This window comes from Trypanosoma melophagium (genome assembly GCF_022059095.1).
Source record: "Trypanosoma melophagium isolate St. Kilda chromosome Unknown ctg36segment0, whole genome shotgun sequence".
Taxonomy (NCBI): domain Eukaryota; phylum Euglenozoa; class Kinetoplastea; order Trypanosomatida; family Trypanosomatidae; genus Trypanosoma; species Trypanosoma melophagium.
Window position 1 is genome coordinate 47,849 of NW_027125173.1, and position 15,503 is coordinate 63,351.

At 36.9% G+C, this 15,503-nt stretch overlaps 6 protein-coding genes across 6 annotated transcripts; all 6 read right to left on the reverse strand.

The window, feature by feature from the left end:
* Positions 1 to 57: 57 nt before the first annotated feature.
* On the reverse strand, positions 58 to 915 carry LSM04_004060 (uncharacterized protein; the record flags this gene model as incomplete). Its single annotated transcript, XM_067330633.1, has 1 exon — positions 58 to 915. One exon carries the CDS (start codon positions 913 to 915, stop codon positions 58 to 60), a length of 858 nt encoding a protein of 285 aa, XP_067188529.1.
* A 189-nt stretch (positions 916 to 1,104) lies between these two features.
* LSM04_002567 (uncharacterized protein) lies at positions 1,105 to 2,451 on the reverse strand (the record flags this gene model as incomplete). Its single annotated transcript, XM_067330634.1, has 2 exons — positions 1,105 to 1,580; positions 1,704 to 2,451. The coding sequence occupies 2 exons, from the start codon at positions 2,449 to 2,451 to the stop codon at positions 1,105 to 1,107; spliced, it is 1,224 nt and encodes a 407-aa protein (XP_067188514.1).
* Positions 2,452 to 3,167: 716 nt separating this feature from the next.
* Positions 3,168 to 4,409, reverse strand: LSM04_009147 (PFTB repeat; the record flags this gene model as incomplete). The annotated part of the gene is made up of 1 exon (XM_067330635.1): positions 3,168 to 4,409. One exon carries the CDS (start codon positions 4,407 to 4,409, stop codon positions 3,168 to 3,170), a length of 1,242 nt encoding a protein of 413 aa, XP_067188588.1.
* A 448-nt stretch (positions 4,410 to 4,857) lies between these two features.
* Positions 4,858 to 7,245, reverse strand: LSM04_007011 (uncharacterized protein; the record flags this gene model as incomplete). The annotated part of the gene is made up of 1 exon (XM_067330636.1): positions 4,858 to 7,245. The coding sequence occupies one exon, from the start codon at positions 7,243 to 7,245 to the stop codon at positions 4,858 to 4,860; it is 2,388 nt and encodes a 795-aa protein (XP_067188567.1).
* Positions 7,246 to 7,941: 696 nt separating this feature from the next.
* On the reverse strand, positions 7,942 to 9,192 carry LSM04_007402 (Alpha carbonic anhydrase domain; the record flags this gene model as incomplete). The annotated part of the gene is made up of 1 exon (XM_067330637.1): positions 7,942 to 9,192. The coding sequence occupies one exon, from the start codon at positions 9,190 to 9,192 to the stop codon at positions 7,942 to 7,944; it is 1,251 nt and encodes a 416-aa protein (XP_067188572.1).
* Positions 9,193 to 9,909: 717 nt separating this feature from the next.
* On the reverse strand, positions 9,910 to 10,614 carry LSM04_000848 (uncharacterized protein; the record flags this gene model as incomplete). Its single annotated transcript, XM_067330638.1, has 1 exon — positions 9,910 to 10,614. One exon carries the CDS (start codon positions 10,612 to 10,614, stop codon positions 9,910 to 9,912), a length of 705 nt encoding a protein of 234 aa, XP_067188498.1.
* Positions 10,615 to 15,503: the final 4,889 nt, after the last annotated feature.

Genomic DNA, 15,503 nt, shown 5'->3' on the forward strand with positions numbered 1-15,503 from the left:
TTTTTTTTTTTTTTTTGGGAGGGGGGGGGCCCAAGAAGTATAGAGAAAACCCAATCCTCAATCATCTGCATCAGCATCTGAAGAAGAACAAGATGATGATGATGATGACTGCAAGAAACTACTCAAAGTCTTCCCATTCGCAGATTCAAATAACACAACACTTTTCTTTTGGTTATTCTCCTCTACCGTATTAACATTAGTTTGTATTTGTTGCTGAGCATCCATACGCTTTCCCTTGAGAGCCGCCGTCACTAGCGTGAGTAAATGCTTTCGTGTATGCATTGGTTTACCATCTACCAAACCACCCACAAGATCCCGTTTAAAACTACACACATGCAACTTCTTGCGATGTCGCACAATAGCCTCTGGGGCCCGTTCACTCTGTGTAATGCTATTTTTCCCACACACACTATGGTGAATTTGATACAAAGCCACCGGTCGCATAGTAGAGGTTTCCGCTAAGAGTACAGCACGTGAGGGTGGTGGTGTTGCGGTTATATCTTTTCCATCACCCCTTATGGCGTTATGACGACCACCTAATAAAGTATGCATTACATAATCCATCAATTGACGTATGTGTGTTTCTGGTAAACTGTCAGATGATGATGATGATGATGTTATTGCACGACTGGCATCATCCCCCCTCACCCGACTATCACTAGTTGTAATATCATCTTCACCAGTACTGGTCATAGCGCTCATGTTATGTGTATTTCTCTCCGATCGCAACTTTTTGCGTGTGCGTGTGTTTGACAGAACAGCATTACTGTCTGTAGTAATATTAACAGCAACAGATGCTGTTGGGGCATTTCCCTGCTTCTTTGGCCGCATCAACCACCGTTCACTCGCCTCTACACCCTCTGCAGAGGCAGTCGTCGTTGCCAACAGCATCTCATTCACATCGTCCCCGTTCATAGCAAATAACTTATAACAGTAATAAGAAAGAAAAAAGAGACAACTCCCATGAATACAAGAAAGACAAGAAAGAATAAGAAAAAAAAACAGTACTATGAATACGTATATTGCAATGAGAAAGCAAAAAAAAAAAAAAATAAATAAAAGGTCGATAATAAAAAAAAAAAAGAAGAAAAACAAATAGAACCTCTAGGCATCTTGCTCATACGCACGAACATACCATTTAAGTGCCTTCTTCTCAAGCATGATAGCTTCCAAACTGTCTTCCTCTGCAGCTGTCTGCTTCTCCAAGGCACTACACTTTAGCCGTAGCGTTTCCAATTCATTCTTCACGACCAAAATTTCGCGCTTTACACGTTGTAGCTGTAGCATTAATTTCTGTGCACCACTTCGCCAGTCAGTCAAATTAACTGAAGGGATGATATTTTTAGCACGAATGAAAGGAGTATCAACTCGTAGACACGCTTCTAATAACTGGGATGTACGCCACAATACCAGTTCCTCCTTCTCTAATGCTGTTTCCCCACATTCATCTAAGGCAGAGTATGTATTACGCTGTTGCTCTAGTCTAACAGACTCTATTCGTAATTTTTCTAATTGTTGCCGCAAGTTATTTTCACGAGTGACGCTTTGGAGACGCACTTCATGCATTTCATACCGAACGGCTTCCTATAGGCGTGTGAGTCTCTCAATTTCACGAAACATTTCATCACGACTCCGCTGCTCTTTGATATTCAGTAGCAACTCTTCTTGTTGTTGTTGTTTGTGTTGCTATGGTTCATTCCCACTGCAACCACAACTCTTGTGGCGTGACTGCACACACCATTCCAATTCATACTTATCTCCTCTTGCTGCCAATTCCATAGCGTAAAGAGATTGTCGTGCGATATGCTCTTCTTCCTCTAGGGCATTCTGCAGCATATCTCTCCATTTATCTGTCTCTTCCCATTTAAAATTAGTGTTTTGGTTAAGGCTTTCTTCTTCTTCCATTGTCCCCTCCAACTTTGCTCTCCACCATGCTTTCAGCGTCTCAAGCTCATCTCGCTCCTGACGCAGTGCAGAGAGTTTATTGGAAATATTCAGTATATCCCTATTTATCCGTTGTAGCTCCACCTCATTCTGTCGTTGTTGTTGTCGTTGGTTCCCTTGTTTTTGTTTTCCCGACTCCGCACCCACTTCTCCCACCTGCAATACGGCACCCTGTTCTGAAGAAGGCAATAAAGAAGGAGTATTGGACTCTTTTCCTTTTCCTCCTCTGCTGCCTCTTCGCGCTTTAACCTTCATTCGCCACTGTGAAACACTATCACGCAATTTCTCTCGCATCTCATGCGTTGTGTCCAGTTGCTTGCGCAGCATGACTGTCTGCTGTAATGTGCGTCTTTCCTCATCTTCGCGTGTTCTGCCACTGCGAGCTCGCAGATCCTCGAGGTGTTCCATCTCCAACTGCAATTCATTCTCATACTCCCTTAGGAGGAGACACAGGAGAAGAAGGTTGTGTCCCAGTAACTCCTTGAGGTTTTGTAGTGCTGTCTGCATTGTTTGCTTCACCCCTTATGGGAGAACTCTGTGTATTTCCATACATCTGACCCTTACCTTCGGTATTGGTTGATTGTGAAATACCAGAGTTCACTGTGTTTTGCTGACTGGATGATTGTCCTGTGGTATGACCGACTACCGGAATTTCTCTCTCTTCTATCTTTTCTCCCTCAGATGAAAAAACACTGACACTGGTCGCAGGAGGAGTAAGTGGGGAAGTTTTCTCTTCTTTCTCACTCAGATGATGTTGCTCTCCTGCTCCGTTATCGGTTTTTACTTCCGCCGACATTTCTTCTTGGCCAGCTAACTCAGGGGCGGGGGGTTGTGCTTCTTTTTCTCTCAACGATTCTCCTCTCGTAGTAAGAGCAACATCATTTTCAGGAGCAGTAGCAAATACACATCCATAGGCACAACAGAGTACGAGAACCAAAACACGGGACACTTAGCGCATTATCATTACACTGGTGGTCCTGGTTCTTATTGCTTAACTTCAAAGGAGTGGGAATAAGAAGAGTAAAAGAAGTAAAAATAGGCATAAAGACAGACAGAGACACACACACAGACAGAGAAAGAAACGTGAAAAACCGTACATAAAAAAGATCGCCACTGAAACCAAGAAATGCATAAAACCATAAAAAAAGGAATGACCGCAAGAGTTTTTCAAAACAAAAAATTAATAGCAAATAGAAAGAATATTGGCATAAGTATTTTTTTTTTTACCTGGACCTTAATAGTTGAGGAAGTCCTGTTTTTTCTACGATTTCCCATGAGCAACCGTATACAGGATGAGGAGGTCGAAGTGGTGATATTGGATTAAAACGAATGTGTTGCATAAGCCCTGAAAGTCCAAGACATGAGTGCACAGGATCCACTTGATTACCAATACATTTACTTACACCACCTTTCTTGTGATCAGTACAAGAATTAATGAACCTAATGATAGGAAATGGATCGATGAGTAGTTTATCATTTTCATTATTACCATCACATTCATCCTCACTATTGTAGAGTATCTGTAAAGTAGATCCCACCCAGTGTGTGTAGCAAGTGTCACAGTCTTTCTGTGGTCTCCCTTGATAACCAATAACTCTTTCTGATATTCTAGTCTTCTTTTTATCTTCAACGTTAAGTGACATATGATCATCCTCACTATTATTAGAACCACGAGATACACGAGCAGTACAGTATCGTAGTAATGAGTGACGATGACTTTGTGTGAGTGATCTCATGGCACCGCAGAGTACAAGTGAAGCAACAGCGCAGAAAGTCATACCGCCATGTGATTCAGCACCTGGAACTGCCCCAAATCCACCTTCGTATGGATTCCAACAACGCCATACAAATGCCACAGCATTGTCAAGAGTCTTGGAAAGTGATGGTATTGCAGATAATGGCAAAGGGGTATATAATAACGCTAATGACATAAGGGCAGAATAACTGAAACGGATATCTACTTCGGAAATAATAGTAGATGACTGAAAAGCTCCCGTAAAGTCTGATCCATAGAGAGAATTATTGCAATCTATTTGACACGATAAAATAAATGAAATGACTTTTTCTTTTTCTAGCCATTCCAAGGTGACTTTAGGAAGCATACCACATGTATTTAAAATGTGCAGAGCACAGTGAGTCATGGCTACTGTAGCACCTGTCACATAATCAGGCAAAGGTTCTGATTGAAATCCCCCAATTTTAACGTCGTAACAAAGATGTAATTCTTTATACAATTCATTCTTATATTTATTGGAATCATCACTGTTGCTTGTAATCCATTCAGCTCCCATCATATCACTTCCAACAATAGCAAAATAGAGAAGCAGCAATCTCTGTGCATGTGACTCTTTAACCCCATTTAGTACGCTACGAGTAACGGCTTGGAAGTACCGAAGGTGGGTTTGGCGATCACGCAGGATATGTAGCATTTCATCCCCATCATTAGAAGTTATAGTACTATGCATCACAAAAAAAAAAAAAACACTATCAATAGTTCCTGTCTGAGCAGTGTAAACAAGAACAGGAGGAAAAGAAAAGGATGAAAACAAAAAAAATCGGTAAGTGAAATTACATAATTTAATGAATGATACTAAATCAATATTTACTAGAATACTGGTTAATATTCCCTTTTCTTTTATTAAAGACACTGTATAAATGTATTAAAATTACCTCTTTTTTTTTCTTTCCTTGTTCCTGTTTTTTTTTTCCTCTTACTAAATCATATTAAACGACCGTTTTTCTGTATGTGATTTGTTTCATTCATTTCATGTTTCCTCTTTAAAGATTTCTTCTCTCTTCGCTTATGCTCTTTCATTCTTCTTCTTGTTGTTGAGAGTCACGATCTCTTTCCGTTACTATCACATCACCTTGTTCTTTTCTTTTTTTTGGGTTTTTCTTCCCGACTTCACTTTGTTACAGTGTTGGGATTCCTGCCCGCTTCTTGAGATATAACGAAAGTACACAACTCATCGGTGGGGCGGTGTATGCGGAGTCTGCGAGAACTCCCGCCAACCACTTCTTTGCGGCCGCCGCACGTACGGCGTTGTTGAGAGAAAACGACTCTTCATTATTATTATCATCATCATCATAATCTTCATTTTTATCTCCATCATTATCTCTCTCGCCAATATGATTGTTCTTGAATTTGTTCCCTCGTTTAGCAATACGGTAAACATCATGGAAAAAGTGTTGGAGTGATTTTTCATCGTCTTGCTGACTTACCACATGCTTACTCACCCCATTAAAATTCACAACCTCTACCTTTGCCGCATGCTTTTCTTCTTCTCCTTGTTGTTGTTTGTTCTTCTTTAATGAGATGTGAAGTACACGAAACCCGGAGACATCATCCACCACTGCCACTCGTTCTTTATCTGGACCAGGCAAAGACTTCAGAAGTGTAATTCGATGTGGTGTAACACTTGAGGCATGTCCGAGTTCTTTTCCCATCTTATCTGAAGAACCACATAACTCTGAGAGAGATCCATCATCTGTTGCTATTAATACAGATGTAGCTCCATAGGAACAAAGAGCTGAAATAGAATGCTTCTTAGTCTCCCAAACTATCGCAGATTGATGAGGAGCATTTAATGACCAAAAGTATACATGTGCCTCATCACGAGCCACTACTGTACGAGACTCATTTAACAATTGAAGATCTCGAAGAGGTGATAAACATGTGGACTGTGTGAGTGTAATAACACGATGCCATTTTTCTCCAGGACGAAGATTTGCAGTGCTGTAAATGTGAATATTATCATCTGATACCAAACATAGTGAAGCATCTTGGGAAAGAATTAAATCATGTACAAGACGTGAGGGTGTGGATGATGAGGATTTGTTTATCCATCCCTTTTGTTCCGTAGCTGTAGCATAGGCATTATTTACATCTTCCTTTGCTTCTCCCCAACATTTCATGGAATTTGCACTGAGTGTAAAAACACGTCCATGTACATTATCGGTTTGTAAAGCAAGAATACGACTGCAATGAGGGGAATAAATAGTTTGTGACTCCACATGTCGTTTTACACTTGCATCATATACCCAAAAACGAAGTAGCGGGGGAAGTGTTGTACCTCTAAACTCTTCATAAGTGACAATAGTGCGATTACCATTAAAAAATCCTACATGTTGAATACCATGTCGTGGGGGAGCGGGAATAGTTTCCATTTGTGAAGAAATATGAAGTGAATATAATGCTTGTTGAGAGAAAGGGTCACAGATACGTACAACGTTAGGTAAACCTGTTAATACAACGGCAGTTTGTCCCATCCAATTTCCTACAACCAATCCACTGCATGCTTCACTTGTAGACCACTGAACACCATCAATAGACTTTTCTACTCGCATCTGCAAAAGATCAAGTGTGGCAAGTGTAGACTCTGCACATGCCATTAATAGTTGAGATCCATTAGAGCAAGAAGGTACAATAGAACGAACAAGTCCCAAACTGCATCCTATTTTCCTGAAGGTATAGGAAGATAAGTTCCAAACTAGCATAATAGATTCTCGGGCAGCAGAATAGAGAGAGTTACCATCAACGGAGAAACTTAATGCGGTTAATGGAGTGTGATGCCAATGATCTGAAAAATGATGATCATCTGTAACGGAAGGATAAATTATCAATTCACCACGTATACCACCAACAGCCACACTGTTTGTAATAGGATTACATGCCATACTTTGCATTTGAATAGGCAAAAGTAATTGTCTACAGTTTTGTTTCTCTCGCTCACCATATAAAGAGTACTGAGCCCATTTTTCACCACGTTGACCAACCAAAACAAGACCTGTTGATCTTCCTGTTACCATTGTACAATCACGTAAAGAAGTGCGGAAAGTTATAATATATTCTGCTGATATAACAGCTGTATCACGTAAAGACGCTTCATACACTCCACCCATTGTAAGAAGAACACAATGTAACTCTCCACCAGCTTCATGAAAATGTGCTTCAAGAATACCATGTTCATTTATTAAATTTTTGTTAACTGTAAAACCTCTACGAGCTGACACAATTGGTTTATTACCCGTCGTTACAGTAGATTCATTAACCATTTTTATAGAAGAAGAAGATAATAGTTCCACCTTACTGAGAGAAATGAGAAACCAGTTTGCCTCTGCATCAATTACATGCAGGTGCATTTCACCCTTTGCTGCTTTTACAATATATAAACCGGCAATACGTCTACCACTGAGTCTTTCCACACGAAACTTCTTGAGGTTCTTTGGGGCATAAAATGCCACACATGTGTCTTCTGCAACACAGACAGCATCTTTGCAAATGGCAAAAAGATGCGACATCACTGTGAGTTTTGGGAGTAAAGGTTCTCTTTGTTGTTGTTGTTGTTGTTGTTTATTTTGTCTTTTTTTTTTACTCTTTTCTCTTCTCTTCTCGTTGATCCTTGTTGTTATGGTTTTGGAGCCTTGTCTCTTGTTTTTTTATTATTAAATTTCCTGTTTTTTTTTTTCTTCTCTTCTCGCCGGTATTCCAATGAACTGACAGACCCCGCCACACAACTCTTTCACTCTCTTTCAGAGGGAAAGATGGGTTCTTAATTGAACTTTTAATCAAAGATTATTTTTGTAAAGAAAAGAAGAAAGAAGAAACAGAATACAAATCAAAATGATACGAGGCATATATTACATTTAATGACGAACATAACGAAGAAGAAAACATATATATATATATGAAATGGAAGTGGACCGTTATTCACGTATCCTAACTTTTCTTTCTTATTATTCTTTGCTCTTTTTTCTATTTCTACTCTTTCAAATACTTATTTCTTCTTTTTCTTCTTCTGCTTCTTCGTTGGGGAAGGTTCTAGAAGAATTGGCATGATACATATTAGACATAATACTACACTAATAATTTACACTACAGACACTAAACCGCAAACACATACACATACAAGTAAAGAACATAATATAAAATAAATGAATCACATTCCCTGTGATTCTCAGTTACATGTTCCTTTTCAACAGACAGAAGGCAACTGCCTATGGCTTTACAGTTCCATAATCCCGTGATTTGCGTGAAAGCGGTTCCATCTCATCTACGCTCAATCCAGCCGTTGTCGCATTACTCCATCGTCTATATAAAACAATAGTTACGACAAGGAGTACAATTGCGGCAGATGCAAAAAAAATTGACTCTTTTCTTGTAAATGAACGTGGCCATTTTTTAGCATCACCATGAGAGTTCCCCGTACTGTTGTTATCACCACTCTCTTTTGAACCCTTTATTACTGTTGTTGTTGTTGAATTGGGAATAGACGACTTGGATACATTTGTAGAAAATTCCTCCCCATCTTCATCTCCCCATACATCATTCTGAAGTGGATCATCCTTGTAATAATCCTTCAAATCTTGTTTTGACTTTTTATTTCTCTCACGTTCCACATCTACATAACGGTAAATCGTACGTCCATTCAAACGTTGAACGGGTCTTCTATTTCCTACATGTTCTCCAGGACGACTGCATTCAAATGCCTCAATGAGTCGTTCCAGTGCGAGTTTAGAAATAATCTGAGGAACTGTCATAACAAAGAAGCGAACATTTTCTTCACATGGTGGTGTGGTGAGGGATCCATTGTAGACAAGATAATTTCTTCGCCTCGGAAGTAATCCATCAATAGTGATATCTTCTGTTAATGTACATGACGTAATAGCATGTTTGGGTGGAAGTGAACCTTCTACCAATATATGTCGCAGAGCCCGCACAGAGGTTGTATTAACCTTATTAGATGCAACAAGTTGAACCGCAATTACCAGGCGATCAACTTCTCCCGTTGACTTGGTATGGGCAAATACGAGATGTAATTCAGCATCTGGTTTACCACGTGGAAACTCATGTTCCACTGGTGAGTGAAAGTGTAATGCTATAAATCGATACAAGGGTGATTTGCGCTCCGTAGGATCTCGCGTCGTACACGGATTAGGCGACTCATCACGCGGATCATTAATTTCAACAAAGTGTGCCGCTATTGTATTCACCTCATTCACTATCTTAAGCGAAGTCTGCTCTGCTGCAAATGTACATCCCTGTGAGAACTGCAGCGGTCCCAAGTCTCTCCGCCGCAATGTGTGTTGTTGAGCGGCTCGTGTGGCAAATGAGATGGGACTCTGTCGCACGCCACTGCGGCACAGCGGCGGCCAGTCACTAATGTTGGCGTAATTCCACGCCGGATCCCGCACATCACTGCGGGGAACACCGGCGGTGGTGTAACTGTTCGTGGCCCCTGCAGGCATTGATAGTAATAATGATAGTAATAGTAATAATATCAGTGATGGGAACACCAGTAATAGTGAGATTGGGGTGTGATGGGCAGAGAGAGTCATTTACAAGGGATGTGTGGTGTGTGGGGAAAGTGAGAGACGTGGGCGAATAAAGGATAGAGAGAGGAATGTGTGTATATGACGATGATGGTACGTACGTATATATATATATATATATATAATATGGGTGATTTCCTAACGTGCAGTCCTAATATGTGAGAAATACAACACAGAGAGAAGAAGAGAGAATGATATACAGTCATGAGGGGTTGAAAGCAGAAGTGAATTCAATAAAGATTAAAGGAACGAAAGTAAAGCAAAAAAAAAAAAATGTATATATATATATATATATATATATATATATATACATATATATACATGTTATGTATTCCCTTCTTATATACATACACACTCTCTCTCTCTCACACAGATATGTATAAATATACAAAGGTAGATAGATAGATAGACAGAGAGAGAAAGAGAGAGAGGGAGACAAAAATAGAAATTTAAAAACTTGTCTACAAATCCTTTTGTTTTTTTTTCTTCTTTTAAATTTTCTTACGTGCTTAGGAGACGTGTACTTCTTCCCTCCGTTTTTTTTTTTCCGCTTTCCCCTTTTAATTATTTCCTTTTCGCTTTCTTCGATCCGTTTACCTTCTCCTTTACGTCCCTTTTGTAATTCCCTCGTCTTTATTTCTGTTGTGGTGCACTATCTGCAGTGCCGTACGATCGCTGCGCCGCCGCACGTCGCGATTCCAAGAAACGCTGCCGTGATGCATTTCCCCCTGTCATTTTATTACTATTATTATTATTATTATTATTCATTGTCTTCTTATCACTCTGGTTAAACTTCACAGCCACGGGGGCGTCCACATCGCGCAGTTCCTCATACTCGCCGTGTGTTGGCCGCCGGGCTGTGAGAAAACGATAAACGAGAAATGCCGTCAATAACGTCAAGCAGAGAAGTACCAACAACCACGCAGTGAATGGCCACCACGTGCTGGAGAGAAAGAAATGATGTGAATAAGAATAATAAGAAGAGGATGACGGTGTAACTAACAGAGATGGGGTGGCGGTGGTGGTTTCAACACTCTCGATTTCCCGCAGAAACGCACACGACTTGAAAAATGCGGCATTTCTGGCTTTACAACTCTTTTTATGAGTGTGGCAGCACGGCGGAAAGGAACTCCTAGTCGTTCTATTCATAGGATTCATAGTTGCAGTACTATTAGTAGTATTAGCAATAGTATTATCAACAGTTGTAATATTATTATTACTACTATTATGGATTGATAAAACGGCGGAGATGGAGATGGAAACAGTGCGTTCCACTGCTTTTGCGATTGTTGCGGAGACGCTATCGCTCGATGTTGAGAGTTGCGTGAGTGCTGCCATGTGTAATACCTAACACAGTCTTATATGAATAATATATACATATATATATAGGGAAAAAGAGAAATATATAAGGTAAATGCTTGTTTAGAGGTAATATATATATATATATATATATATATATATAATTTCGTATTATACATTCTCTCTTATTGCGTGTACCTGTTGGAGTACCACTTAACTGTTGAAAAAACAAAAACCATTGAAATTGAAGATTATATAATATAAATATGGACTCACACGAAGAAAAAGGAAGACAAAAGAAAAAAAAGATGGGAATAAACGCATAGAGAAATATATATATATATATACTTCATTCTATCTATCCCACCCTCGTAGAGTACACCGATTTTGCTGTCATACATATAGACACACAAATGAGCACTAACAATAATAATAATAAAGCGAACAGAAAAAAAAAGCACTGGCAAGCATTAACAAGCAGGCATCCCCGGTGTCCTTTAAAAATAATAATAATAATAATAAACGGTAATTGAGTTCATGATCGTAATAGTTGTAATGATAACAATGAAACAGTGGATAAACATGAGCCTTGTTGAGACTGTCCCACATATAAGGGAATAAAAATCTGAGGAAAGAGAACCCAAAGAAAAACTATTCTCTTCTCTTTCTCTCCCTCCGCCTCATTGGCATTATTTATTCGCATTCGTCCACCGCAGGAAACCAGATACAATCCACAAGACAAAAGCAAACAAGCAAGATGGAGAAGGGACATGTATAGTAGGAAAGAGTAAAAAAACAAGTCTTCAAACGGCTTTACTGCAGCAAAACATATTTGTATCAACCTTCACACATCTTGATATTCTCTATCATCTTATTTCATATATATATATATATATATTTACCCTCTCGTTGGGGTATGAATCGCTTCCTTGGTGCCGTGGATGCCAAAAAAAAAAAAAAAAAGAAACTCACTACATGAGGTAAAAGTATATAGATGCATATTTACATACATACATGCATACTGTTACTTACTTCTTTAATTTTATTTGCTTTATCTATTTCTATATTTGGTATATATTGTATATAAATACTTGTATGGCCTATCCGAAACGATGTTTCTGAAAAACCCAAAATACGTCTCTCGTGTTAAAGCAGTTTTTAGTAATTTCTCTTCTTTTCTTTAGTTTACATACTTCTCTCTTTTTCTTATTTTCCTTCTTCTTTGCGCTAGTGTTGAAATTTCATTTTCATCTTCATTCAATATATATATATATATATATATATGAAATTTTCTTCTTTTGTCTCTTCCCACGTATTATGCCATCTGCACGTACAATCACATACACGGGAAGGAAGGAAGAAAAAAGAAAACATCAGAGAACAACAAAAAAACAAAAATAATAATAAAGCAAGCAAAAAAGAAAGATATTTGGAGTTATGGAATAAAACTTTCATACATACACGAAAAAAGAAGGAAAGCAAGAAATAACAAAACAGAATAGAACAAGAGGCAAAAAAAAGAAAAAAAGAGGAAACATATATAGAGAGACATATTTGTGTTATGTGTGATGATGGCACTTCACTTGATCTCTGTCCCGTTTTTATTTTCTGTTTTTCTCTTTGTTTATTTGTTTGTGTCTTTTTCTTCTACTTTTGTTCTTGATTTGCTATATATATATATATATATATATATATATATATAATTTCGTATTATACATTCTCTCTTATTGCGTGTACCTGTTGGAGTACCACTTAACTGTTGAAAAAACAAAAACCATTGAAATTGAAGATTATATAATATAAATATGGACTCACACGAAGAAAAAAGAAGACAAAAGAAAAAAAGATGGGAATAAACGCATAGAGAAATATATATATATATATACTTCATTCTATCTATCCCACCCTCGTAGAGTACACCGATTTTGCTGTCATACATATAGACACACAAATGAGCACTAACAATAATAATAATAAAGCGAACAGAAAAAAAAAGCACTGGCAAGCATTAACAAGCAGGCATCCCCGGTGTCCTTTAAAAATAATAATAATAAAAACAATAATAATAATAATAATAATAATAATAATAATAATAATAATAATAATAATAAACGGTAATTGAGTTCATGATCGTAATAGTTGTAATGATAACAATGAAACAGTGGATAAACATGAGCCTTGTTGAGACTGTCCCACATATAAGGGAATAAAAATCTGAGGAAAGAGAACCCAAAGAAAAACTATTCTCTTCTCTTTCTCTCCCTCCGCCTCATTGGCATTATTTATTCGCATTCGTCCACCGCAGGAAACCAGATACAATCCACAAGACAAAAGCAAACAAGCAAGATGGAGAAGGGACATGTATAGTAGGAAAGAGTAAAAAAACAAGTCTTCAAACGGCTTTACTGCAGCAAAACATATTTGTATCAACCTTCACACATCTTGATATTCTCTATCATCTTATTTCATATATATATATATATATATTTACCCTCTCGTTGGGGTATGAATCGCTTCCTTGGTGCCGTGGATGCCAAAAAAAAAAAAAAAAAGAAACTCACTACATGAGGTAAAAGTATATAGATGCATATTTACATACATACATGCATACTGTTACTTACTTCTTTAATTTTATTTGCTTTATCTATTTCTATATTTGGTATATATTGTATATAAATACTTGTATGGCCTATCCGAAACGATGTTTCTGAAAAACCCAAAATACGTCTCTCGTGTTAAAGCAGTTTTTTTAGTAATTTCTCTTCTTTTCTTTAGTTTACATACTTCTCTCTTTTTCTTATTTTCCTTCTTCTTTGCGCTAGTGTTGAAATTTCATTTTCATCTTCATTCAATATATATATATATATATATATATATATATATATATGAAATTTTCTTCTTTTTGTCTCTTCCCACGTATTATGCCATCTGCACGTACAATCACATACACGGGAAGGAAGGAAGAAAAAAAGAAAACATCAGAGAACAACAAAAAACAAAAAATAATAATAAAGCAAGCAAAAAAGAAAGATATTTGGAGTTATGGAATAAAACTTTCATACATACACGAAAAAAGAAGGAAAGCAAGAAATAACAAAACAGAATAGAACAAGAGGCAAAAAAAAGAAAAAAAGAGGAAACATATATAGAGAGACATATTTGTGTTATGTGTGATGATGGCACTTCACTTGATCTCTGTCCCGTTTTTATTTTCTGTTTTTCTCTTTGTTTATTTGTTTGTGTCTTTTTCTTCTACTTTTGTTCTTGATTTGCTATATATATATATATATATATATATATATAATTTCGTATTATACATTCTCTCTTATTGCGTGTACCTGTTGGAGTACCACTTAACTGTTGAAAAAACAAAAACCATTGAAATTGAAGATTATATAATATAAATATGGACTCACACGAAGAAAAAAGAAGACAAAAGAAAAAAAAGATGGGAATAAACGCATAGAGAAATATATATATATATATACTTCATTCTATCTATCCCACCCTCGTAGAGTACACCGATTTTGCTGTCATACATATAGACACACAAATGAGCACTAACAATAATAATAATAAAGCGAACAGAAAAAAAAAGCACTGGCAAGCATTAACAAGCAGGCATCCCCGGTGTCCTTTAAAAATAATAATAATAAAAACAATAATAATAATAATAATAATAATAATAATAATAATAATAATAAACGGTAATTGAGTTCATGATCGTAATAGTTGTAATGATAACAATGAAACAGTGGATAAACATGAGCCTTGTTGAGACTGTCCCACATATAAGGGAATAAAAATCTGAGGAAAGAGAACCCAAAGAAAAACTATTCTCTTCTCTTTCTCTCCCTCCGCCTCATTGGCATTATTTATTCGCATTCGTCCACCGCAGGAAACCAGATACAATCCACAAGACAAAAGCAAACAAGCAAGATGGAGAAGGGACATGTATAGTAGGAAAGAGTAAAAAAACAAGTCTTCAAACGGCTTTACTGCAGCAAAACATATTTGTATCAACCTTCACACATCTTGATATTCTCTATCATCTTATTTCATATATATATATATATATATATTTACCCTCTCGTTGGGGTATGAATCGCTTCCTTGGTGCCGTGGATGCCAAAAAAAAAAAAAAAAAAGAAACTCACTACATGAGGTAAAAGTATATAGATGCATATTTACATACATACATGCATACTGTTACTTACTTCTTTAATTTTATTTGCTTTATCTATTTCTATATTTGGTATATATTGTATATAAATACTTGTATGGCCTATCCGAAACGATGTTTCTGAAAAACCCAAAATACGTCTCTCGTGTTAAAGCAGTTTTTTTAGTAATTTCTCTTCTTTTCTTTAGTTTACATACTTCTCTCTTTTTCTTATTTTCCTTCTTCTTTGCGCTAGTGTTGAAATTTCATTTTCATCTTCATTCAATATATATATATATATATATATATGAAATTTTCTTCTTTTTGTCTCTTCCCACGTATTATGCCATCTGCACGTACAATCACATACACGGGAAGGAAGGAAGAAAAAAAGAAAACATCAGAGAACAACAAAAAACAAAAAATAATAATAAAGCAAGCAAAAAAGAAAGATATTTGGAGTTATGGAATAAAACTTTCATACATACACGAAAAAAGAAGGAAAGCAAGAAATAACAAAACAGAATAGAACAAGAGGCAAAAAAAAGAAAAAAAGAGGAAACATATATAGAGAGACATATTTGTGTTATGTGTGATGATGGCACTTCACTTGATCTCTGTCCCGTTTTTATTTTCTGTTTTTCTCTTTGTTTATTTGTTTGTGTCTTTTTCTTCTACTTTTGTTCTTGATTTGCTATATATATATATATATATATATATATATATATAATTTCGTATTATACATTCTCTCTTATTGCGTGTACCT